The sequence below is a fragment of the Triticum aestivum genome, chromosome 2B (genome assembly GCF_018294505.1).
Source record: "Triticum aestivum cultivar Chinese Spring chromosome 2B, IWGSC CS RefSeq v2.1, whole genome shotgun sequence".
NCBI classification, from domain to species: Eukaryota; Viridiplantae; Streptophyta; class Magnoliopsida; order Poales; family Poaceae; genus Triticum; species Triticum aestivum.
Genome location: NC_057798.1, coordinates 698,640,188 through 698,660,289, shown reverse-complemented (window position 1 = coordinate 698,660,289; position 20,102 = coordinate 698,640,188). Strand labels below are relative to the sequence as shown.

The 20,102-nt window shown below is 50.5% G+C and overlaps 1 protein-coding gene across 1 annotated transcript; it reads left to right on the top strand.

The window, feature by feature from the left end:
• Positions 1 to 18,731: 18,731 nt before the first annotated feature.
• Positions 18,732 to 19,375, top strand: LOC123042127 (histone H4). The gene has a single exon (XM_044464647.1). The coding sequence runs from the start codon at positions 18,799 to 18,801 to the stop codon at positions 19,108 to 19,110; it is 312 nt and encodes a 103-aa protein (XP_044320582.1). The 5' UTR covers positions 18,732 to 18,798; the 3' UTR covers positions 19,111 to 19,375.
• The last annotated feature ends 727 nt before the right edge of the window (positions 19,376 to 20,102 follow it).

The following is a 20,102-nucleotide window of genomic DNA, read 5'->3' as shown; positions in this document are numbered from 1 at the left end:
AAATTTAGCATAAACATGTCCATCACTAGCACGGCACAACACATATGACGGGTTAAAGTCGCCGGCTTTGTTGGAGGAAATGCTTTTGCCCTTTTGGACATCAACTCCCTTCACTTTTTCCTTCTTCTCCTTAGGAGCACCCTCTCCCTCTTTCACAAAAGTTTGCTTGAGAGGAGGAGTGAGGGAGTTCCGGACTAGGGGGTGTCCGGATAGCCGAACTATCATCGTCGGCCGGACTCCAAGACAATGAAGATACAAGATTGAAGACTTCGTCCCATGTCCGGATGGGACTTTCCTTGGCGTGGAAGGCAAGCTTGGCGATACGGATATGTAGATATCCTACCATTGTAACCGACTCTGTGTAACCCTAGCCCTCTCTGGTGTCTATATAAACCGGATGGCTTTAGTCCGTAGGACGAACAACAATCATACCATAGGCTAGCTTCTAGGGTTTAGCCTCCTTGATCTCGTGGTAGATCCACTCTTGTAACACACATCATCAATATTAATCAAGCAGGACGTAGGGTTTTACCTCCATCAAGAGGGCCCGAACCTGGGTAAAACATCATGTCCCTTGTCTCCTGTTACCATCCGCCTAGACACACAGTTCGGGACCCCCTACCCGAGATCCGCCAGTTTTGACACCGACATTGGTGCTTTCATTGAGAGTTCCTCTGTGCCATCACCGATAGGCTCGATGGCCTCTTCGATCATCAACAACAACATGGTCCAGGGTGAGACCTTTCTCCCCTGACAGATCTTCGTACTCGGCGGCTTCGCACTGCGGGCCAATTCGCTTGGCCAACTAGAGCAGATCGACAGCTACGCCCCTGGCCGTCAGGTCAGATTTGGAAGTTTGAACTTCACGGCTGACATCTGCGGGGACTTGATCCTCGATGGATTCGAGCCACAGCCGAGCGTGCCACACTGTCACGGCGAGCATGATTTAGCTCTGCAGCCGGACAGTACCCTCGAGGCCGCACTCGAGCCTGCTCCGATCTTCAAGTCGGAGCCGGCTGCGCAGATCGAGGACGGATGGCTAGACACCGCCTCAGGGGCTGCAACCTCCATGGCGATAGAGCCGAACACTGACCTTGTCCCTCATGAAGCTTGTGACTCCGAGGTGCCGGACTCCTTGCCGGACTCCGAACCTCTCGCGCCCCCTCCGATCGAATCCGATTGGGCGCCGATCATGGAGTTCACCGCAGCAGACATCTTTCAACACTCACCTTTTGGCGACATCTTGAGTTCGCTAAAGTATCTCTCGTTATCAGGAGAGCCCTGGCCGGACTGCGGCCAGGACAGTTGGGATGCGGACGACGAAGAAATTCAAAGCCCACCCACCACCCACTTAGTAGCCACTGTCGACGATCTAACCGACATGCTAGACTATGACTCCGAAGACATCGACGGTATGGACGACGATGCCGGAGACGACCAAGAACCAGTGCCTACCGGGCACTGGAAAGCCACCCCAACTCACGACGTATACATGGTGGATACACCAAAAGGAAGCGATAATGAGGGAAACGGGACGTGGAGAAGGACAACTCCCCCAACAAACAACCAAAACGGCGATGCAAGCGCCGCCCGAAGACCGGCCTCGATAAAAACAGCACCCATACGGACCCGTCCCTAGAGCAGGGCGAAGCAGTGGACGACGCACATGCCACCAAGCAGCCATCCGAACATGACAAACTGGACAAGCAACCCATCCCCGACGAAGACGATCTCACATCACCAGAGCATACGAACCTTCATAAAAGGCTCGTTGCCACTGCAAGAAGTTTGAAGAAGCAAAAGCGGAAGCTCAAAACAGCGGAGGACGCACTCAGAATGAGATGGAGCAAAGTACTCAACACCGCAGATAAATATGGCGCTAGTCACCAGACAAAGAGCTACCCGAAGCGCAAGCTGTTGCTCGAATTTGACGAGGAGGCCTTAGAGCCCCCGTAGTCAAAAAAGAAAGAAGCCGCCTGGCCGGATAGACGACCAGATGACGGGCCAAGAGCAACAAGGGGCGCCGCACACAAGCCGGCACACGATCAGCATAAAGATCCTCGGAAAAAGGATGACCCAGCCAGGTCTATCTGTGGGCCAAAAAAGAAGACTCTAGGAAGCAACATAACCCGCCGAGCATTTGAAGACAACGACACACCCAAATACAGGGGCGCCGCACACCCACTATGTTTCACCGACAAGGTACTGGATCATGGATTTCCAGCGGGATTCAAACCCGTAAACATAGAGGCATATGACGGAACAACAGACCCCGGAGTCTGGATTGAGGATTATATCCTACACATACATATGGCCAGAGGAGACGATCTCCATGCCATAAAATACCTACCCCTCAAGCTCAAAGGGCCAGCTCGGCATTGTCTTAAAAGCCTCCCAGAAAATACCATTGGAAGTTGGGAAGAGCTTGAGGATGCATTTCGAGCAAATTTTCAGGGGACTTATGTCCGCCCTCCGGATGCAGACGATTTAAGTCACATAACTCAACAGCCCGGAGAGTCAGCATGCAAATTCTGGAACAGGTTCCTCACTAAAAAGAACCAAATAGTCGACTGTCCGGACGCAGAAGCCTTAGCAGCCTTTAAACACAACGTCCGAGACGAATGGCTCGCCAAACACCTCGGCCAGGAAAAACCAAGAACAATGGCCGCACTAACAAGCCTCATGACCCGCTTTTGCGCGGGGGAAGACAGCTGGCTGGCTAGATGCAGCACCAGCGACCCGAGTACATCCGAAGTCAGGGATGGAAATGGGAAATCACGACGCAGAAAAGATCAGCGCCGGAATAAGGAAAATGGCCCAAATAGTACGGCGGTCAACACCGGATTCAAAAGCTCTCGGTTGAGCAGCAAAACACTGCCCCTCAAGGACAAAAGTGACGAGCTATCCAACCTAAACAAGATTCTGGATAGGCTATGTCAAATACATAGTACCTCTGGGAAGCCTGCAAACCATACCCACAGAGATTGTTGGGTCTTCAAGTAGTCCGGCCGACTTAACGCCGAATGCAAGGGGCTCGACACACCAAGCGAAAGTGACGAAACCCAAAAGCAGCACTCCGGAAAACAGAAGACTTTCCCACTAGAAGTCAAAACAGTGAACTCACTTCATGTGATAACACTTAAACACAGCGCGGCACCTGCCATACCAGGACACCGTCCGCAGAATGGGGATAGACCCTACCAAAATTCGCTATAGCAGCACTTCCTTCAAAGGAGTGACGCCAGGCCTTTAAACCAATTATACAGGCTCTGTACCACTAGAGGTTGTGTTCGGTTCATCCGACAACCTCTGTCGCGAAAAGCTCACTCTCCATATCGCCCCATTTCACAGTGGCCCTCGAGCACTACTGGGACGCAAAGCTTTCGCCCGCTTTAACGCAATACCACATTACACGTCTCTTACACTTACAATTCCCGGTCCACGCGGCATAATCTCATTAAAGAGTAACTCCGAGTGTTCCTCGACCACGGAGAACGTGAGGCTGCCTTGACAGCCACACACTAATTCGACCTTGCAGGTCAAGGCCCGTAAAAACAGGTCATTCAGACCTCGGACACGGTTAGGCGAGTCCGGCGTAAATAAACAAGGGACTTCCCAGCCGCATCCCCCCTTTATAAGGGGCCGCGTGTATAAATGATGAGAGCCGATAAAGCTCAACTTTCTTCATCTTCCAAATTATACTTTATTTTAATACAACTTTTGCATGATATTTCTTAGAAACTAAGTCCTTCTCTTTTACAGATGAAGCACGTGCTACACCCATCCAGGATACAGCACAATGGAGACACAGGCGCAGACGTGCAGCAGGGACCCGTTGCAAGGATTCTTTTCAGATTAAGACCCTGCGTAAACCTTTCTTGCTGTCTCTTGTTGATACACATCCTCCGGTTTCCTACCATAGCCGAGGAGGAGGCTGGCGTTTTGGCATCGGCCGCGTCAGAAGTTCCCGCCTATACCTGGACACTAGGGGCTTAGGACATTGTTCTGCCCGGTATCATAAAGACCGAACACCTCAGGGAGTGTTCGGCGTCTCGAGTTAGGCCTTATATGCATCAGCTCCGAATCATGTCTTTGGTCAAATGTTGGGTTTGCCCGGTTCCTGTGTTTTGCTGCCTTACGTTCCGCTCCATCGGCTAACGCGGCACCAGGAGAACTATTGCGATTGTGCCCCGGTTCGGCCGGGCGAGCACCTCAGTAGAGAAAGCCGAAAACTGACTGTCATGATATAGCGAGAGACTGGTCAACCACTCGATCGACCATTGGAATGTTTAGAATTCCTCCGCTTTGACGAAGGACCGCTTCCCGGTCAGGCACATACGCGCGCCGAGTTCGGAGAAGAGCGGTGCCGCTAGGGGCTATATAGTAGCCCCACATTCGAGCTCCTATGGCTAAGTGAAAGTGATAAAGCATTATAGTCCGGTTACCTAGTTTGCTACGCTATCACCTCCTTAAAAGGACCAAGACGTTGGATTAAGTGTGAAAAAGCGCTTTTCTTTTTGCAAACACCCCCGCACCATGTGCGTGGGGGCTGAAGCCAAAGACTGCCATCTTTCAGATTATACATACACATACGACCGCACAGGAGATAGTTCAATACTTGAAACCACAAGTATAAAAAGCTATTGCATTATAAACATGATCTCAGAAATCATACATGTCATTTAAACATAACATCTTTCGAGCACTGCGACTCTATTAAACGAGCGCCCTGCAGGACTTCCTCAAAATAGTGCTCGGTGGGGAATCGGCTTTCGTCCGAACCCCGGGATGCAACAGCGGTGGCACCCATCTCTGCCCAGTATGTCTTAACACGGGCGAGAGCCATCCGTGCACCTTCTATGCATGCCGACCGCTTCATCGCCCCGATATGCGGCACCGCCCCAAGGAATTGCTGCAACAAGCCAAAATAACTCTTCGGCTTGGGCCTTTCCGACCACAGATGAGCGACCACATCCGTCATGGCAAGTCCGGACAATCTATTCAGCTCAGCCCACTCAACCAGCCGATCACTCAACGGAAGTGGACGCTCCGGACTATGGAATTGAGACCAGAAAAGCTCTTCCATTTCGTGATCCTCCTGGCTTCGGAAGTGCACGACTGCGTCCGCCGCACTTGTCGCCAAATCCAGATAAGGATCCTCCGCACCGCACAATCGGCCCAGCTGAGCATACTTCGGATCCGTGAACTTCCTACGCAGCATAAAGGGCTTTCCAGCCACAATGTCTCTGACCTGACGTAGTTCCTCCTTCATAGCCCGCATCGCACTACGGGCATCCTTGGCTTCGGCGTCGGCCTTCTTCAGGTCCTCTTGCTCCGCTTGGCATTCTCTTTCAAGAACCTCCTGGCGGTCGGTAGCATCTTTTAATTTCGCGGCCATTCCGGCCATCTCCTCCCTGCTTCGGCAGTGAGCAACCTTCTCGGCTTCTAGCTCTTCCGCTGCCTTCGAGGCAGCCGCCTCGCTTTTTCTGGCTTGCTCCTTGGCCCGAGCAAGCTTTGCTCGAAGGTTTTCCACAGCAGCAGCACCATCTGCATCAACCATACAAATTGTAAGGAATGGGCGTCAGCTCCCTTACTAGGCGACCGCGGAGCAACCACATACCTTGTGACTCATCAAGTCGTTTATTGACCAGCGAGATGTCCGCATCCGCGACGTCGAGTTGCCTCTTCAGCTCGGCAAGTCCATCAGTCCGGCTGGCCACCGAACATTCCGCCACCTGCATAGGAAAGGCGACAATCTATAACTGAGATTATGATCCTCGGCACGCTGTCACTTTCGACGGCATACCAAGTCTTAGGGGCTACTATCTATATAGGGCGCACTTCATATGCAAAACTGTCAAAAGGTATGTCATTTTTTGCGTACCTCAAACCCCGTCAGCAAACTTCCGACGGCCTCACACAACCCGCTTTCAGCGGACGAGATCCTCTCAATCACCATACTCATTAATGTGCGGTGATCTTCTGAGATAGACGCCCTCTTGAGCAAATCCTGCAGCTCCACCGGCCGTACTCCAATGGGTGTCGAACTCTCCGGCCCCGCCGGACTCGGGGAGACCCTCCGTGACGACACCTCAGGGTCGCCCGCCCCGCACGACGGGGCAACAGATGGAGGCGTTTCGCTCTCCATCATCTCCGGACGAAGGTCTCCCGTAGATGAGTTGTGTTGAGATGGGATGAGATCCGAACTACAAGGTGAAAACTTCGGTTACCCTTAGAAATTAAGCAGGGGTGTCCACTATTACAAAATCCCCCTTTTTTACTTACGGCTCGCTAGAGGGCTGATTCCTCCGAGGAGACAGTACGGCTGGGTCTCTTCCCGGCACAGGACCTTCCGGTACAGATTTCTTTCCCCGCTTTGAGGCCCTGGCCTCCGGGTCTTCGGATGCGGTCCTCTTCTCCCCCTGGAAGGAGGGACCCTCGATTCCTCCCTTACTGAAAGCCTCCTTGGCAGAGGTGGTAGTTCCCCTGTGCCCCCCTTTGCCCTCCCTCGAAGGTGCAACCTCCAACATTTTGATTAACACGGGATCATGCGTGGTCTCAGGGAGGGGGGCCAGACACCGTATCAGTTTTGCTTGCGCTATCCACTCCTGTCCAAGGGATAGCTGGTTAAAAGGCAAACCCACGATAAATAAATGGACGATGTGTCTGGACACGGGGCTACTTACTTGAGTATCCGGGCGATTGCAGCTTAGGCCAGCATCCTCGGTCAATTCCGGACGCATCTCTTGCGATCCGAAGAATAGTTTGTACATCTCCGCGGGTGTCAAACCCATGGAGTGTTGAAGAGCTCGTGGCCCCTCCGGATTAAATTCCCACAGGCGGAGGGGGCGACGTTTGCAGGGCAGTACGCGCCGGATCAACATAACCTGTACCACTACGACCAGAATCTTCTCCCTTTCTTGGAGGCCTCGAATCCGGTCCTGCAACAGGGGTACGTCTTTGGACGGCCCCCACTCACGCCCCTTGTTGACCCATGACGTCAGCTGTTGTGGAGGGCCCGAGCGGAAGACGGGCGACGGCCTCTGCCTGCTGCCCCTGGGAGCGGTGATATAGAACCACTCCTGTTGCCACAAGCCGAGCTCCTCCTGAAAAGAGCCCTCGGGCCATGGAGCATCGGCCCTCTTGCTTATAACCGCCCCGCCGCACTCTACCTAACGCCCATCAATCATCTTCGGCTCCACGTTGAAGTTTTTGAGCCACAAGCCGAAGGAGGGGTAGTGCGGAGGAAGGCTTCGCAGACGACAATGAATGATGAGATGTGGAGGATGGACTCCGGAGCCAAGTCGTGGAATTCCAGCCCATAGTAAAACATGGGCCCCCTCACGAAGGGATCCGTTGGGAAGCCTAAACCCCGACGGAGGTGAGACACGAACACGACGCTCTCGCCAAGCTCGGGAGTAGGAATAACTTGCCCTCGGGCAGGCAGCCTATGCGAAATCTCGTAGGTTAAGTACCTGGCGTCTCTTAGCTTTAGCACGTCCTCTTCCGCGACGGAGGAGGGCATCCACCAGCCTCATAGGACGGGGCCGAACATTGTCGAAGATCGAAGGTACCCGAATCTGGAGCCCTGGGTGTTGGAACTCGGGGCGAGGGACGGATTCGATAGAGGATTGAAGGAAAAGAACAGGCCTTGGTCTCATTATAAAGAGGAAGAATACCAAGAGCCGTCCCCGTGACCGTTTGGAACCCGCCTTCGATGGAGGGGGTGTGGCAACGGGCGCAGTTGGGTTACGCACGTCCGTATTTATGGGAATCCCGGAATAAGGGGAACACGATCTCTGCTTCGACAAGACGTGCCAAGGAAACCGCTTCGCTAAACGCGCTGAGGTGGTACAATAAAAACAATTCGAGTAAAGGCTTGGTAGTGGTGTGACGTCACGCCACAAAATACGTCAGCAGATTGAACTTGTGTAATATTATTCTCTCTACGGTGGTATGTGGAATTTATTTTTGCAGAGCCGGACACTATCCTGGTGTTCACAATCTTCTATAAATTATTCGGAGGAAGAACCCGCCTTGCAATGCCGAAGACAACATGTGCGCCGGACTCATCGTCATTGAAGCCTGGTTCAGGGGCTACTGAGGGAGTTCCGGACTAGGGGGTGTCCGGATAGCCGAACTATCATCGTCGGCCGGACTCCAAGACTATGAAGATACAAGATTGAAGACTTCATCCCATGTCCGGATGGGACTTTCCTTGGCGTGGAAGGCAAGCTTGGCGATAAGGATATGTAGATCTCCTACCATTGTAACCGACTCTGTGTAACCCTAGCCCTCTCCGGTGTCTATATAAACCGGATGGCTTTAGTCCGTAGGACGAACAACAATCATACCATAGGCTAGCTTCTAGGGTTTAGCCTCCTTGATCTCGTGGTAGATCCACTCTTGTAACACACATCATCAATATTAATCAAGCAGGACGTAGGGTTTTACCTCCATCAAGAGGGCCCGAACCTGGGTAAACATCGTGTCCCTTGTCTCCTGTTACCATCCGCCTAGACGCATAGTTCGGGACCCCCTACCCGAGATCCGCCGGTTTTGACACCGACAAGGAGGACGTTTGGTCTTGTCGTTCTTCTTCTTGCTCTTGGACTTGGGTGCAAACCCAATTCCCTCCTTGGCCACAACTTCCTTCTGATTGCTCAAAAGGTCGTTGAGGTTCTTCTCACCTTGAATGCATGTCACAAGGCCTTTCTTAAGTTGATCCTTTAACTTGGCATTCTCCTCCACAAGGTGCACATGCTCACAACACGGGTTAGTAGCACATGCATTATCAATTAATACCATATGAGGAAAGGTGGCCTTTTCCTTGGTTAGCTTAACTTGGAGTTGAGCATGAGACTCCTTGAGGTTAGCGTGAGCACCCTTCAAGACCTTGTGGGCCTTGTCAAGTATCTCAAACTCCTCTTTGAGTCTAGCATGATCAACCCCAAGTTTATCCTTCTCAGAAGTTAGCACACGAGACACGACAAGAGCATGATCAAGATCTTTCTTTAACTTAGCATGGTCATCATTGTGTGACTCCTCAAAAGTCAAACGATGCACACGCTCTTCCTCAAGAGCATTAGAGAGATCCGATATATCATCGGCATAGTCACGACTATGACCTTCCATCTTAGAGATGGTCTCTTCGTGAGCCTCGATCATGTCATTGGCCTCACCAAGTTGTTCCAAGAGAGCAACAAAATGCTTCTTGGACTTGCCCTTGAGCTTACTCATCAAAGACTCAAATTCATTCACTTCTTCACTAGACCCCTCATGTTCATCAATGCAATCCTCCACGGAGGGATTATTAATGATGGTGGTTTTAATGTTGGGGGTTACCTTGTTTGAAGCTTTAGCCATGAGGCACTTGGCGGTGATGTTCTCATTGGGTGAATCAAAGAGAGACACCCGGGGAGTAGTAGCAATGGCAATAGATGCCATGGCCATCGCTTCTCCATTTTCATCATCATCGTCATCCTCTTGGTATTCTTCTTGAACCACCAACCCATGAGTGGGAGTCTTCTTGGCGAAGTTGTTCTTGTTGGGGAAGGACTTGGCTTTGTCTTTTCGGATGAACTTGCCACCATTGTCTTCCCGCTTCCCGTAAGGACAATCCGCAATGAAATGGCTCACATTGCCACAGTTGAAGCAAGTTCTAACTCGTTGCTTGCCCTTGACGCCACTAGAGTTGTTCTTGTTGAAGTTGGGTCTTGTATTCTTCTTGCTCCAAAATTGTCTTGAAACGAGGGCCATGTGCTCATGATAATCATATTTGGTGTCTTCGGGGTTGCTCTCCTCATCTTCCACTTCTTCCTCTTCTTCCATAATAACCTTGGCCTTCAAAGCAAGGTTGGGCTTCTTTGCCCTTTGAGAACGGAGCACCGCATTGTCGACGGTCTTGTCCAAGATTCTCATTGCAACGAACTCATCCAACACTTCACTTGAGGTCATGGAGTGGAAGTTCGGTCTTTGACGAACGACGAAGGACATGGCCTTGTTGTAGGGCATCATGGCCTTGAGGAACTTGCGCTTGATTCAATTGTCATCCGTGTCCTTGCTTCCATGATCTCGGAGTGAGACCACGAGTTTGTTCACTCTTCGAAAGAGCTCACGAGGTTCTTCATCTTCTTTCATTGCAAACTCATCGGCTTCATCTTGCACAACTTCATAGTTGGAGCGTTGAATGCTAGCATGTGACGCCCCCGATTCAATCGTACACTAATCATGCACGCAAATGTGTACGATCAAGATCAGGGACTCACGGGAAGATATCACAACACAACTCTAAAAACATAAATAAGTCATACAAGCATCATAATACAAGCCAGGGGCCTCAAGGGCTCGAATACAAGTGCTCGATCATAGACAAGTCAGCGGAAGCAACAACATCTGAGTACAGACATAAATTAAACAAGTTGCCTTAAGAAGGCTAGCACAAACTGGGATACAGATCGAAAGAGGCGTAGGCCTCCTGCCTGGGATCCTCCTAACTACTCTTGGTCGTCGTCAGCGGCCTGCACGTAGTAGTAGGCACCTCTAGTGTAGTAGGAATCATCGTCGACGGTGGCGTCTGGCTCTAGGGCTCCAGCATCTGGTTGCGACAACCAGGTAGAAGGGAAAGGGGAAAAGAGGGAGAAAAGCAACCGTGAGTACTCATCCAAAGTACTCGCAAGCAAGAAGCTACACTACATATGCATGGGTATATGTGTAAAGGGCCATATCGGTGGACTGAACTGCAGAATGCCAGAATAAGAGGGGGATAGCTAATCCTGTCGAAGACTACGCTTCTGGCAGCCTCCGTCTTGCAGCATGTAGAAGAGAGTAGATTGAAGTCCCCCAAGTAGCATCTCCAAGTAGCATCTCCAAGTAGCATCTCCAGTAGCATCGCAGTAGCATAATCCTACCCGGCGATCCTCCTCTCGTCGCCCTGTGGAAAAGCGATCACCGGGTTGTCTGTGGAACTTGGAAGGGTGTGTTTTATTAAGTATCCGGTTCTAGTTGTCATAAGGTCAAGGTACAACTCCAAGTCGTCCTGTTACCGAAGATCACGGCTATTCGAATAGATTAATTTCCCTGCAGGGGTGCACCAACTTACCCAACACGCTTGATCCCATTTGGCCGGACACACTTTACTGGGTCATGCCCGGCCGCGGAAGATCAACACATCGCAGCCCCACCTAGGCACAACAGAGAGGCCAGCACGCCGGTCTAAACCTAAGCGCGCAGGGGTCTGGGCCCATCGCCCTGAGCACATCTGCACGTTGCGTGGGCGGCCGAAAGCAGACCTAGTATAGTGGCGTTCCAGTCCAATCCGGCGCGCGCCGCTCCGTCGCTGACGTCTGAAGTGCTTCGGCTGATACCACGACGCCGAGTGCCCATATCTTTCCCACGTAGTTGGTTAGTGCGTATAGGCTCGTAGCCAACTTAGATCAAATACCAAGATCTCGTTAAGCGTGTTAAGTATCCACGAACGCCGAACAGGGCCAGGCCCACCTCTCTCCTAGGCAGTCTCAACCTGCCCCATTGCTCCGCTACAAAGATCCATCCAGAGGGCCGTCGGGACAAAGGTCCTTTCAGCCCCCAATCCGTGAATCACTCGCGGGTGCTCCACAAGCCGACCCGACTTTAGTCACCACATGTATCATGTATAAGTATAAGTATATACCCGTGATCACCTCCCGAGTGATCACGGCCCGATAGTATAGCACAGCAGACGGACAAGAATGTAGGGCCACAGATGGAAATACTAGCATCCTATACTAAGCAGTAGGATAGCAGATAAAGGTAACAACAGTAGTAGCAAGGACAGGCTATGCAGTAGTATAGGATTAACTGAAAGCAGTAACATGCTACACTACTCTAATGCAAGCAGTATAGAGAAGAGTAGGCGATATCTGGTGATCAAAGGGGGGGCTTGCCTGGTTGCTCTGGCAAGAGAGAGGGGTCGTCAACTCCGTAGTCGAATTGGGCAGCAGCAGCGTCGGTCTCGTAGTCTACCGGAGAGAAGAGGGGGGAAGAAACAATGAATACCATGTAAACAGATGCATATCGATGCATGACAAGACAAGTAACGATGCTAGGCGTGCCCTAGCGTGGTATGAGGTGGTACCGGTTAAGGGGGGAAACATTCGGGAAAACATCCCCGGTGTTTCGTGTTTTTGGGCAAAGGAGCCGGAGGGGGAAAGTTGCGGGTTCGATAGGTTAGGGGTGTGTGGCGGACGAACGGACTGCGTATTCGGATTCGTCTCGTTGTTCTGAGCAACTTTCATGTTGAAAATATTTTAATCCGAGTTACGGATTAAAAGATATGATTTTCTAAAGATTTTATTAATTTCTGAAATTTAATTAATTATTTAATTTAATTCGAAAATGGATTTATGACATCAGCATGATGTCATGCTGACGTCAGCAGTCAACAGAGTTGACTTGGTCAACCTGACATGTGGGTCCAATGGGACCCACCTGTCATTCTCTGTTTAGTTTAATTACAGATTAGTTAATTTAATTAGTGATTAGGTTAATCTAATCAGGATTAATTAACTTAATTAATTAATTGATTAACATTTTAATTTTTTTAATTATTATTTATTTATTCATTTAATATATTATTTTAATTCTTTTTTTTCTAAAAACGCTATGGGGCGGGGCCCTGTGGTCAGTGGCCCGGGGGGCTTGCGGGTCGGGCGCTGCGGCGCCCGACTGGGCGCTCGCCCCAATTCGGCGGCGAGGAGGACCGGGGCATGGCCGGGCGGCCACCGGAGGGGAATCGCCGAGGGGGGGGGAGCAGCAGGGCGCCAGGGCGCGATGGCGGGTGCGGTGTAGCCCGCCCAGGCGGCGAGGGAGAGTCAGGCGCGGGCGCCGGCGGGGCCAAGTAGGGCGACGGCCAGGGCGGAGGGCGACGCCGTCCGGGGCAAGATGAGGCCGGCGCGGGCGGAGGCACGCCGGTCAGGGCGAGTGCGCGCGAGACGGAGAGAGAGGGGGGCGGGATCGAGGGCGCGGTCGGTGGTGCCGGAGCACGACCAGGGGCTGAGCGGGGTGGCCGCGGGCGGAACGGTCCAGCGCGGGCGACGGTGGCGCCGGAGCGCGTCGAGCGGCGGCGGCCAAGGCGACCTAGGGGAGAGGAGGGCGAAGGGGGAGCTCACGGGGGGGAAGTAGGGCAACGGGGCAGTGGGCTCGGGGGCGGTCGGGGAAGACCGGCGAGGAGGAGGGCGAGGAGGCGGCGTTCGGCGGCGACGAGGCCTGGCGGCGGCGAGCGCTGGGCGTCGGGGTCGACGGGATCGGGGCCGATCCCGATCCAGATCGGTGGGGGAGGAGAAGGGAATCGTGGGGGGAGTGGGGGGTGTCGATGCCTAGGGTTTGCGGGGTGGGGGATAAGGAGAGGGAGTGGGGGCCGACCTGGGCCGGCCTGGTTGGCCCGATGGCCAGCTGGGCCGCGGTCCAGCAGGGGAGGGGGGAGTTTAGTTTTTTTTTTCATTTACTTTTCTGTTTTAAACGATCTTAGATTATTTAGGCCCTTTATAAAAATGTGTTCACTTCACGATAATTTCCTATGCAATATTTGGCAACCCCCGAACATTTTAGCTTTAATTTTTGAAAACTTTTATTGCTATCATACATTTGAATTTGAATTTCGAAACATTTTTGAATTAACCCCAGATTAGCTACAGTGACAGAGGTGACGTGGCACCATCAACGTGAGTTTACTGTAGCATGATTATCCGGGCGTTACATAGCACTTCCTCGATAGAGAGACACAACACATTTCCATGCGTCTTTAGCCATGGCATGAGGTTGAAGATGAGGGAGATCTTCGGGAAGGATTGCATCTTGGATGATGAAGAGAGCACTCTCATTGAATTGATTGTCCACGGCTTCTCGAGGGGTGAAGTTGCTTGGGTCATGAGGATAGAAACCTTCTTCAATGATTCTCCAAAGGTTAGTATTCACATGTTTTAAGTGACGCTTGAGGCGATAAACCCAAGAATCAAAATCTTCGTGTTTCTCATACTTAGGAGGAGGACCGGCATGATTCAAATTAGTAGAGGGAATCGGTCCTCCATAAATTGGGGGTTCCACATGGGCAAAGATGCCGGTGCCATTTCTACCACTAGTAGAAGGACTCTTTTCACTGTTAGCTTCCCCCTTGTCGGAGGTCGCATCCATCACCTTGTTAGTGGGATCACCCACTTTCATCAGCAAGGTGGACAGTTTAAGCCCTTCAAGAAATTTAGTAAGCATGCTTTCAACCTTGGTCGTCATGGAGTCTTTCAATGTGTCTAGGGCCACATTGAATTCCTCACGAGAGACCGAGGTTCCCTCATCGGCCGTCGACGAGACGGGATTCACACCGGAGTGCTCCTCCGCACCGTCTGTGGTGTCAACCATACTCTTCGGACGGCAAAGTCCTTAATAAAGAGACGAGGCTCTGATACCAATTGAAAGGATCAATATGGTTGACTAGAGGGGGGGTGAATAGGCAACTAACAATTTTTAGCTTTTCTTTTACAAATTAAACTTTGCATCAAAGTAGGTTGTCTAGATATGCAACTAGGTGAACAACCTATATGATGCAACAACAACAAGTACATGAGCAAGTAAGGGAAACAACACAAGTAAACTTGCAAAAGTAAAGGCGCGAGATAACCAAGAGTGGAGCCGGTGGAGACGAGGATGTGTTACCGAAGTTCCTTCCTTTTAAGGGGAAGTACGTCTCCGTTGGAGCGGTGTGGAGGCACAATGCTCCCCAAGAAGCCACTAGGGCCACCGTATTCTCCCCACGCCCTCACACAATGCGAGATGCCGTGATTCCACTATTGGTGCCCTTGAAGGCGGCGACCGAACCTTTACAAACAAGGTTGGGGCAATCTCCACAACAATTGGAGGCTCCCAACAACACCACGAAGCTTCACCACAATGGAGTATGGCTTCGAGGTGGCCTCAACCGTCTATGGTGCTCAAACACCCAAGAGTAACAAGATCCGCTAGGGATAAGTGGGGGGAATCAAATCTCTCTTGGTGGAAATGTAGATCGGGGCCTTGTCACCCAATCCCGAGCAAATCAACAAGTTTGATTGGCTAGGGAGAGAGATCGGGCGAAAATGGAGCTTGGAGCAACAATGGAGCTTAGGGATGAAAGAGGTAGTCAACTAGAGGTAGGAGACGCCCCTTTTATACTCGTGGAAGAAATCCAACCGTTATCCACTTAGACCAGCCTGTGACATGCGGTACTACCACTCCAGGGGCGCGGTACTACCGCAAGGCCACGCGGTACTACCGTGGAGGACCATGATACTTCCGCGGCAGCAGCAGAGGCCGGGACTAGCCTGACTGAGCGCAGTACTACCGCTCGCGCGGTACTACCGCTTCCCCTTGCGGTACTACCGCAAGGCAGGCAAGCCAAAGCCTACGAAGAGCGCGGATGAAATAAAATACATCCGTGCCTACTTCCGCTGAAGAAGAAACAGTGCAAAAACCCGATGTGGTACTACCGCGCACGAGGTGCGGTACTACCGTTGAGGCGCGGATGTAAAAAATTACATCCGCTCCTACTACCGCAGCGCAACGGTACTAGGTATGAGGGCCACGGTACTATGGCTCCAGGGGAGCGGTACTACCGTGGCCTCCCGCGGTATTACCGCGCATGACGTGCGGTACTACAGTGTGGGCGCGGATGTAAAAAATTACATCCGCTCCAACTACCGTACCGGAGCAGCACTAGGCCTGGGAGTTACGGTACTAAGGCTCTAGAGGAGCGGTACTACCATGACCCCCAGCGTACTACCGCAGGTGCTTGCGGTACTACCGCTCCATAGATCAGTACTACCACAAGTACAGCAGTAGCCGTCTGATTATGCACAACTAGGATAACGGAAAGACGCTCCAAAGTGCAAGGAAAGGTAGGACAAGTGTACGTGTGGATTCCACCCAAACCTTTCCGACGCGGACCCCATCTTAATAGTACGGCTCTCCTACGACTCAAATCCACCAAAGAGAAACGTAGAACAACGCCATCTTCAATAGTCTCCGGGGGGCACCGAATCGTCTCGTGCCTAGTGATGAAGCATCTGAGAAACTCAAGGCACACGATTAGTCCGCAAATGCATTGTCATCAATCACCAAAATACTTAAGGGATAAATATGCCCTTACAGTGGGGCTACTCTAAAAGACAATATGAAGTGTGTAAGCAATAATATTCATAATTTCATTTTATTACATCATCATTTCTGTTGAGTTTCATTCATATATATGTATTAACCCCCTTCTGTAAATTAGACGTGGCAGATGCAGAATGAACTCCTACCACAAGATCGCATGAAAGCAATTCAAGAGAATTGATGGGATTCTTTCTTGACCACGTCATTAATAAAGCCGGAGAATACCATGTGGAAGTTGATTTCAAATGCTAGGGGATTGTAAGAGATCTTACATATTGTATATGTATGTAGCCAGTAGCGTCGGATAGATAATACGAAAACTTGTTGTTCGACCAATCTCTCGGAGAAAGAGAGGTCGATCGATCACTTCTCTCGGCATGCATGACGAACTTCTGTACTTAATGGTTTCCATCATTTTTCTTAGTAGCTAGCGTGTCGAGGGCCTCTCTATGTATAGTACGTAGCGTCGACCAAGCACGGACATAAGAGAGGACACTTCTCTCTATTAATTAGCTAGCTAACACAATATATGAAACACCTAAATTAACCCCCCAAAATCCCCAACCCCCCTCCCCCCTTTAAAAAAAACAAAAACCCCAGCCCCTGAAATGCTGACGCGTAGATGCCTTTTGGTCCCGGTTGGTGCCACCAACCGGGACCAAAGGCCCTCCTGCCTGGGCTCGGTGCACCGGCCACGTGGAGGCCCATCTGTCCCTGTTCGTGTTAGAACTAGGACTAAAGGTCTAGGGCATTAGTAACGAGCCTTTAGTCCCGGTTCAAGAACCGGGACAAAATGCCCTAACCAACCGGGACGAATAGGGTTTTTCTACTAGTGCTAGTACAATGATTGGACTTCTACTTGAGAAGAAACATATTTTTTTAAGTATATCAAAAACACCTCACAAAATCATTTGAGTTTCAAGGTGGATTTGTTTCGTTTCTATCGGGTTTTTTACGCTCAAGAACCTCCTCCAAAATCAAGGGGCTACTCGCCATGATGTGTTTGTACCCACTAGTATGATACGTAGTACTTTCTATGGTGGCGTAATAAATTTAAGACACACATCCTGGAGCCGACCTCAGTGTTGTTGTTACGCCAATGCCAATGTTGCGGTGACGGTCTTCATATCCATGCTCTTGCACGGTTTTTCTTTGTAGATCACATCTTGAGTGTCTCTATTCCCATACCTATAGGCCCTGATTACCAAATGTTGCAGTGACGCCATGACGTAACCTTCGCCATTACGTGGCAGAGAGTCCGTGTACAACCTATGTCCGTTCGTCTAAGGATAATTGCAACAGCGCCAAATAGTATTTCTTCGTCCGCACGGATGGGGGTGTGGGGTGGATTTTTATTTTTATTTTACGGAAGTGACTCAGGTCTATCATAAAATGTTCACCAAAGCACAAATCATCATAAAAAATAATAATAAATTACATTGAAGGCTCTGGATCATCAACTGACTATTGTCGTTGCTGATGCGTTGTTGTTGACGCTTTCATACCGGAGCCTGTACGGCCTTGTCAATAATAGCCAGGAAGTCTTGTGCACACGCCACTAGGGACCAGCGCTCTGGAGCTGCAGTCGTCACTGTTGAACCCTTGAATCGGCCCAAAGAACCTGACGCCAAATCTCGCCATCGAGTACGCACAACCAGAATCCTAACCTTACCGCCTCGACGAGTCGACGAGAATCTATGTCGAAGCTCTATCTAATCCGCCCCAAAGGACGAACTTAAGGAGGACCGGAGCTCAAAAATTGACGCAAAGATAAAGCGTCGCCATCTGCACAAGGGTCTCCTCTAAGAGGACTAAAACCTAACCTACTCCTTTCGTTTTCATTTATTTGTCATGTTAACTTTGTCTCGAGTCAAACTTATAAACTTTGACTAAGTTTATACAAAACATTGTTAACATCCACAATAGCAAATTAATATTATTAGAATCATCACTCAATATATTTTCATACCATATATATTTGTTATTGTGAAAGTTTAGATTGTTTTCAATAAACTTGGTCAAAACTAATATGAGGAGTAGATGAAAACAGAGGGAGTATGTTTTTATGGGAGCCGAGGCACAAGGATTCCCCTCCCTGCCACCACCCGCTGAAACGACAGATAAAGGATGGGCGAATCCACGTGTTTGCCGACGGAGATCAGGGTGGGCAAATCTACGTGTTTGCTAGCGGAGATCGAGAGAAGGAAGCTTTGCCCTAATCACCTTGCAGGAGAGGAAATAAATCCCTACGGACGAGGCAGACCAGCATCCTTAAAGTGCCGGCAATTTCAAATGCCATGAAATCTATAATTTCCTTAGTTGTCAGTTCTCAGATGACGAACGAACACACGAATTTTGTGTCAAGAACGCAAATGGCTCGCTTGGAACCGGCAAAATCCAATATTTTGAGCTGCCTCCTGCCTCACAGGACGATGAAATTTGAGACCGCGTCAGCGATCCGCGCCATCTCTCCTCGGATCGAGATCCTGACCGTCCATTTTCGTCCGGATCCAAGGGCAGGCCGCACCCTCCTCCCTTGTTAAATTCCCCTTCGATCCTCACTCCGGAGCAGCAGCCGCCGCCACCGCCCCACCGTCTCCACCCAATTCCATCTGCCCGGAGCTCCAAGCCGCCGTCATGTCCGGCCGCGGCAAGGGCGGGAAGGGTCTGGGCAAGGGCGGCGCCAAGCGCCACCGGAAGGTGCTGCGGGACAACATCCAGGGCATCACGAAGCCGGCTATCCGGCGTCTGGCTCGCAGGGGCGGCGTGAAGCGCATCTCGGGGCTCATCTACGAGGAGACCCGCGGCGTGCTCAAGATCTTCCTCGAGAACGTCATCCGCGACGCCGTCACCTACACCGAGCACGCCCGCCGCAAGACCGTCACCGCCATGGACGTCGTCTACGCGCTCAAGCGACAGGGCCGCACCCTCTACGGCTTCGGCGGCTGATCTGCTGCTGCTGCCTCGCCCAGTCTCTTCAAGCCGCTGTTCCATCTGTCAGTGCGTGTGTTGTTCCGTTCGTCTGTGTAGTGGACGCCATGAATACGAATGCAATGAAATCAGAGTTCTTGCGGTGTTAATTATCTTGGATGCAGAGTTTCTGTAAGCTTGTTAAATTCTTCCCGGCGAGAAAGATTAGGAGATAATGTACTAGCTGAGGTAAATATCGGAAATTCATGAACCAATCTCCGAGCAAATATTACAGTAAACTGCAGCAGGTGTGTATGCCATTTGGGCTTATAGAAACATCTTCACTATTTTTGTCAGACGTTGTTGCATTACTTCAGGAAGACAGGAATGAACCTGCGTGCCTCATTGTTTGCTGCTTGTGAAATTCAGTGACGTAGAATTTCGTGTGTGTGTTTCGCTGAATGGGAACAAAAATTTCTGTCTCTACCACGCAATGTGCTGAGTTCAAAATGAGTAGGGGGATACTGATCTGATGTGGAGTTCTGTTTGTGTTTTTGTTTTTTTACATGATGATGAACGTTCTCTGAATTTAAGTGTGTGTTTTCATCAGTCATACTGAATACTGATCTGTGTTTTTTCGTTTGCTTTTTGTTTCAGATCTGTGTTCTAAAACTCTGGAGACGTGAGTTTGAAGTAATTAAATGGCATGGTTGACTGTTCTCTAGCCAATTCCTGCCATGGTATTCAGTTTTCTGGAACAAAATGGGGCTTTGTTTTCTTACTGTCACAAGCTAGCCTCTAATGGTGCACCCGAAAATAAAATCTTGAATCTTAAACCGGTTAGACATGCACATGCTACTCATATTTTGTTGAAAAATGAAACAGACACTTCCTTATGAGGCTGCCTGTGTTGATATAAAAGGAAAACTGAATGCGGTTTTGATGCAATGATGCCATCCAATTAAAATGTAATCTCAAATTGTTGGAGAAAGGCACAATTGAACACTCCCCTCACATGTGGCTCTTTCAAA

Bases quoted from the DNA above. Each gene is read 5' to 3' on its own strand.
- LOC123042127 (XM_044464647.1), top strand. From the start codon at position 18,799: ATGTCCGGCCGCGGCAAGGGCGGGAAGGGTCTGGGCAAGGGCGGCGCC.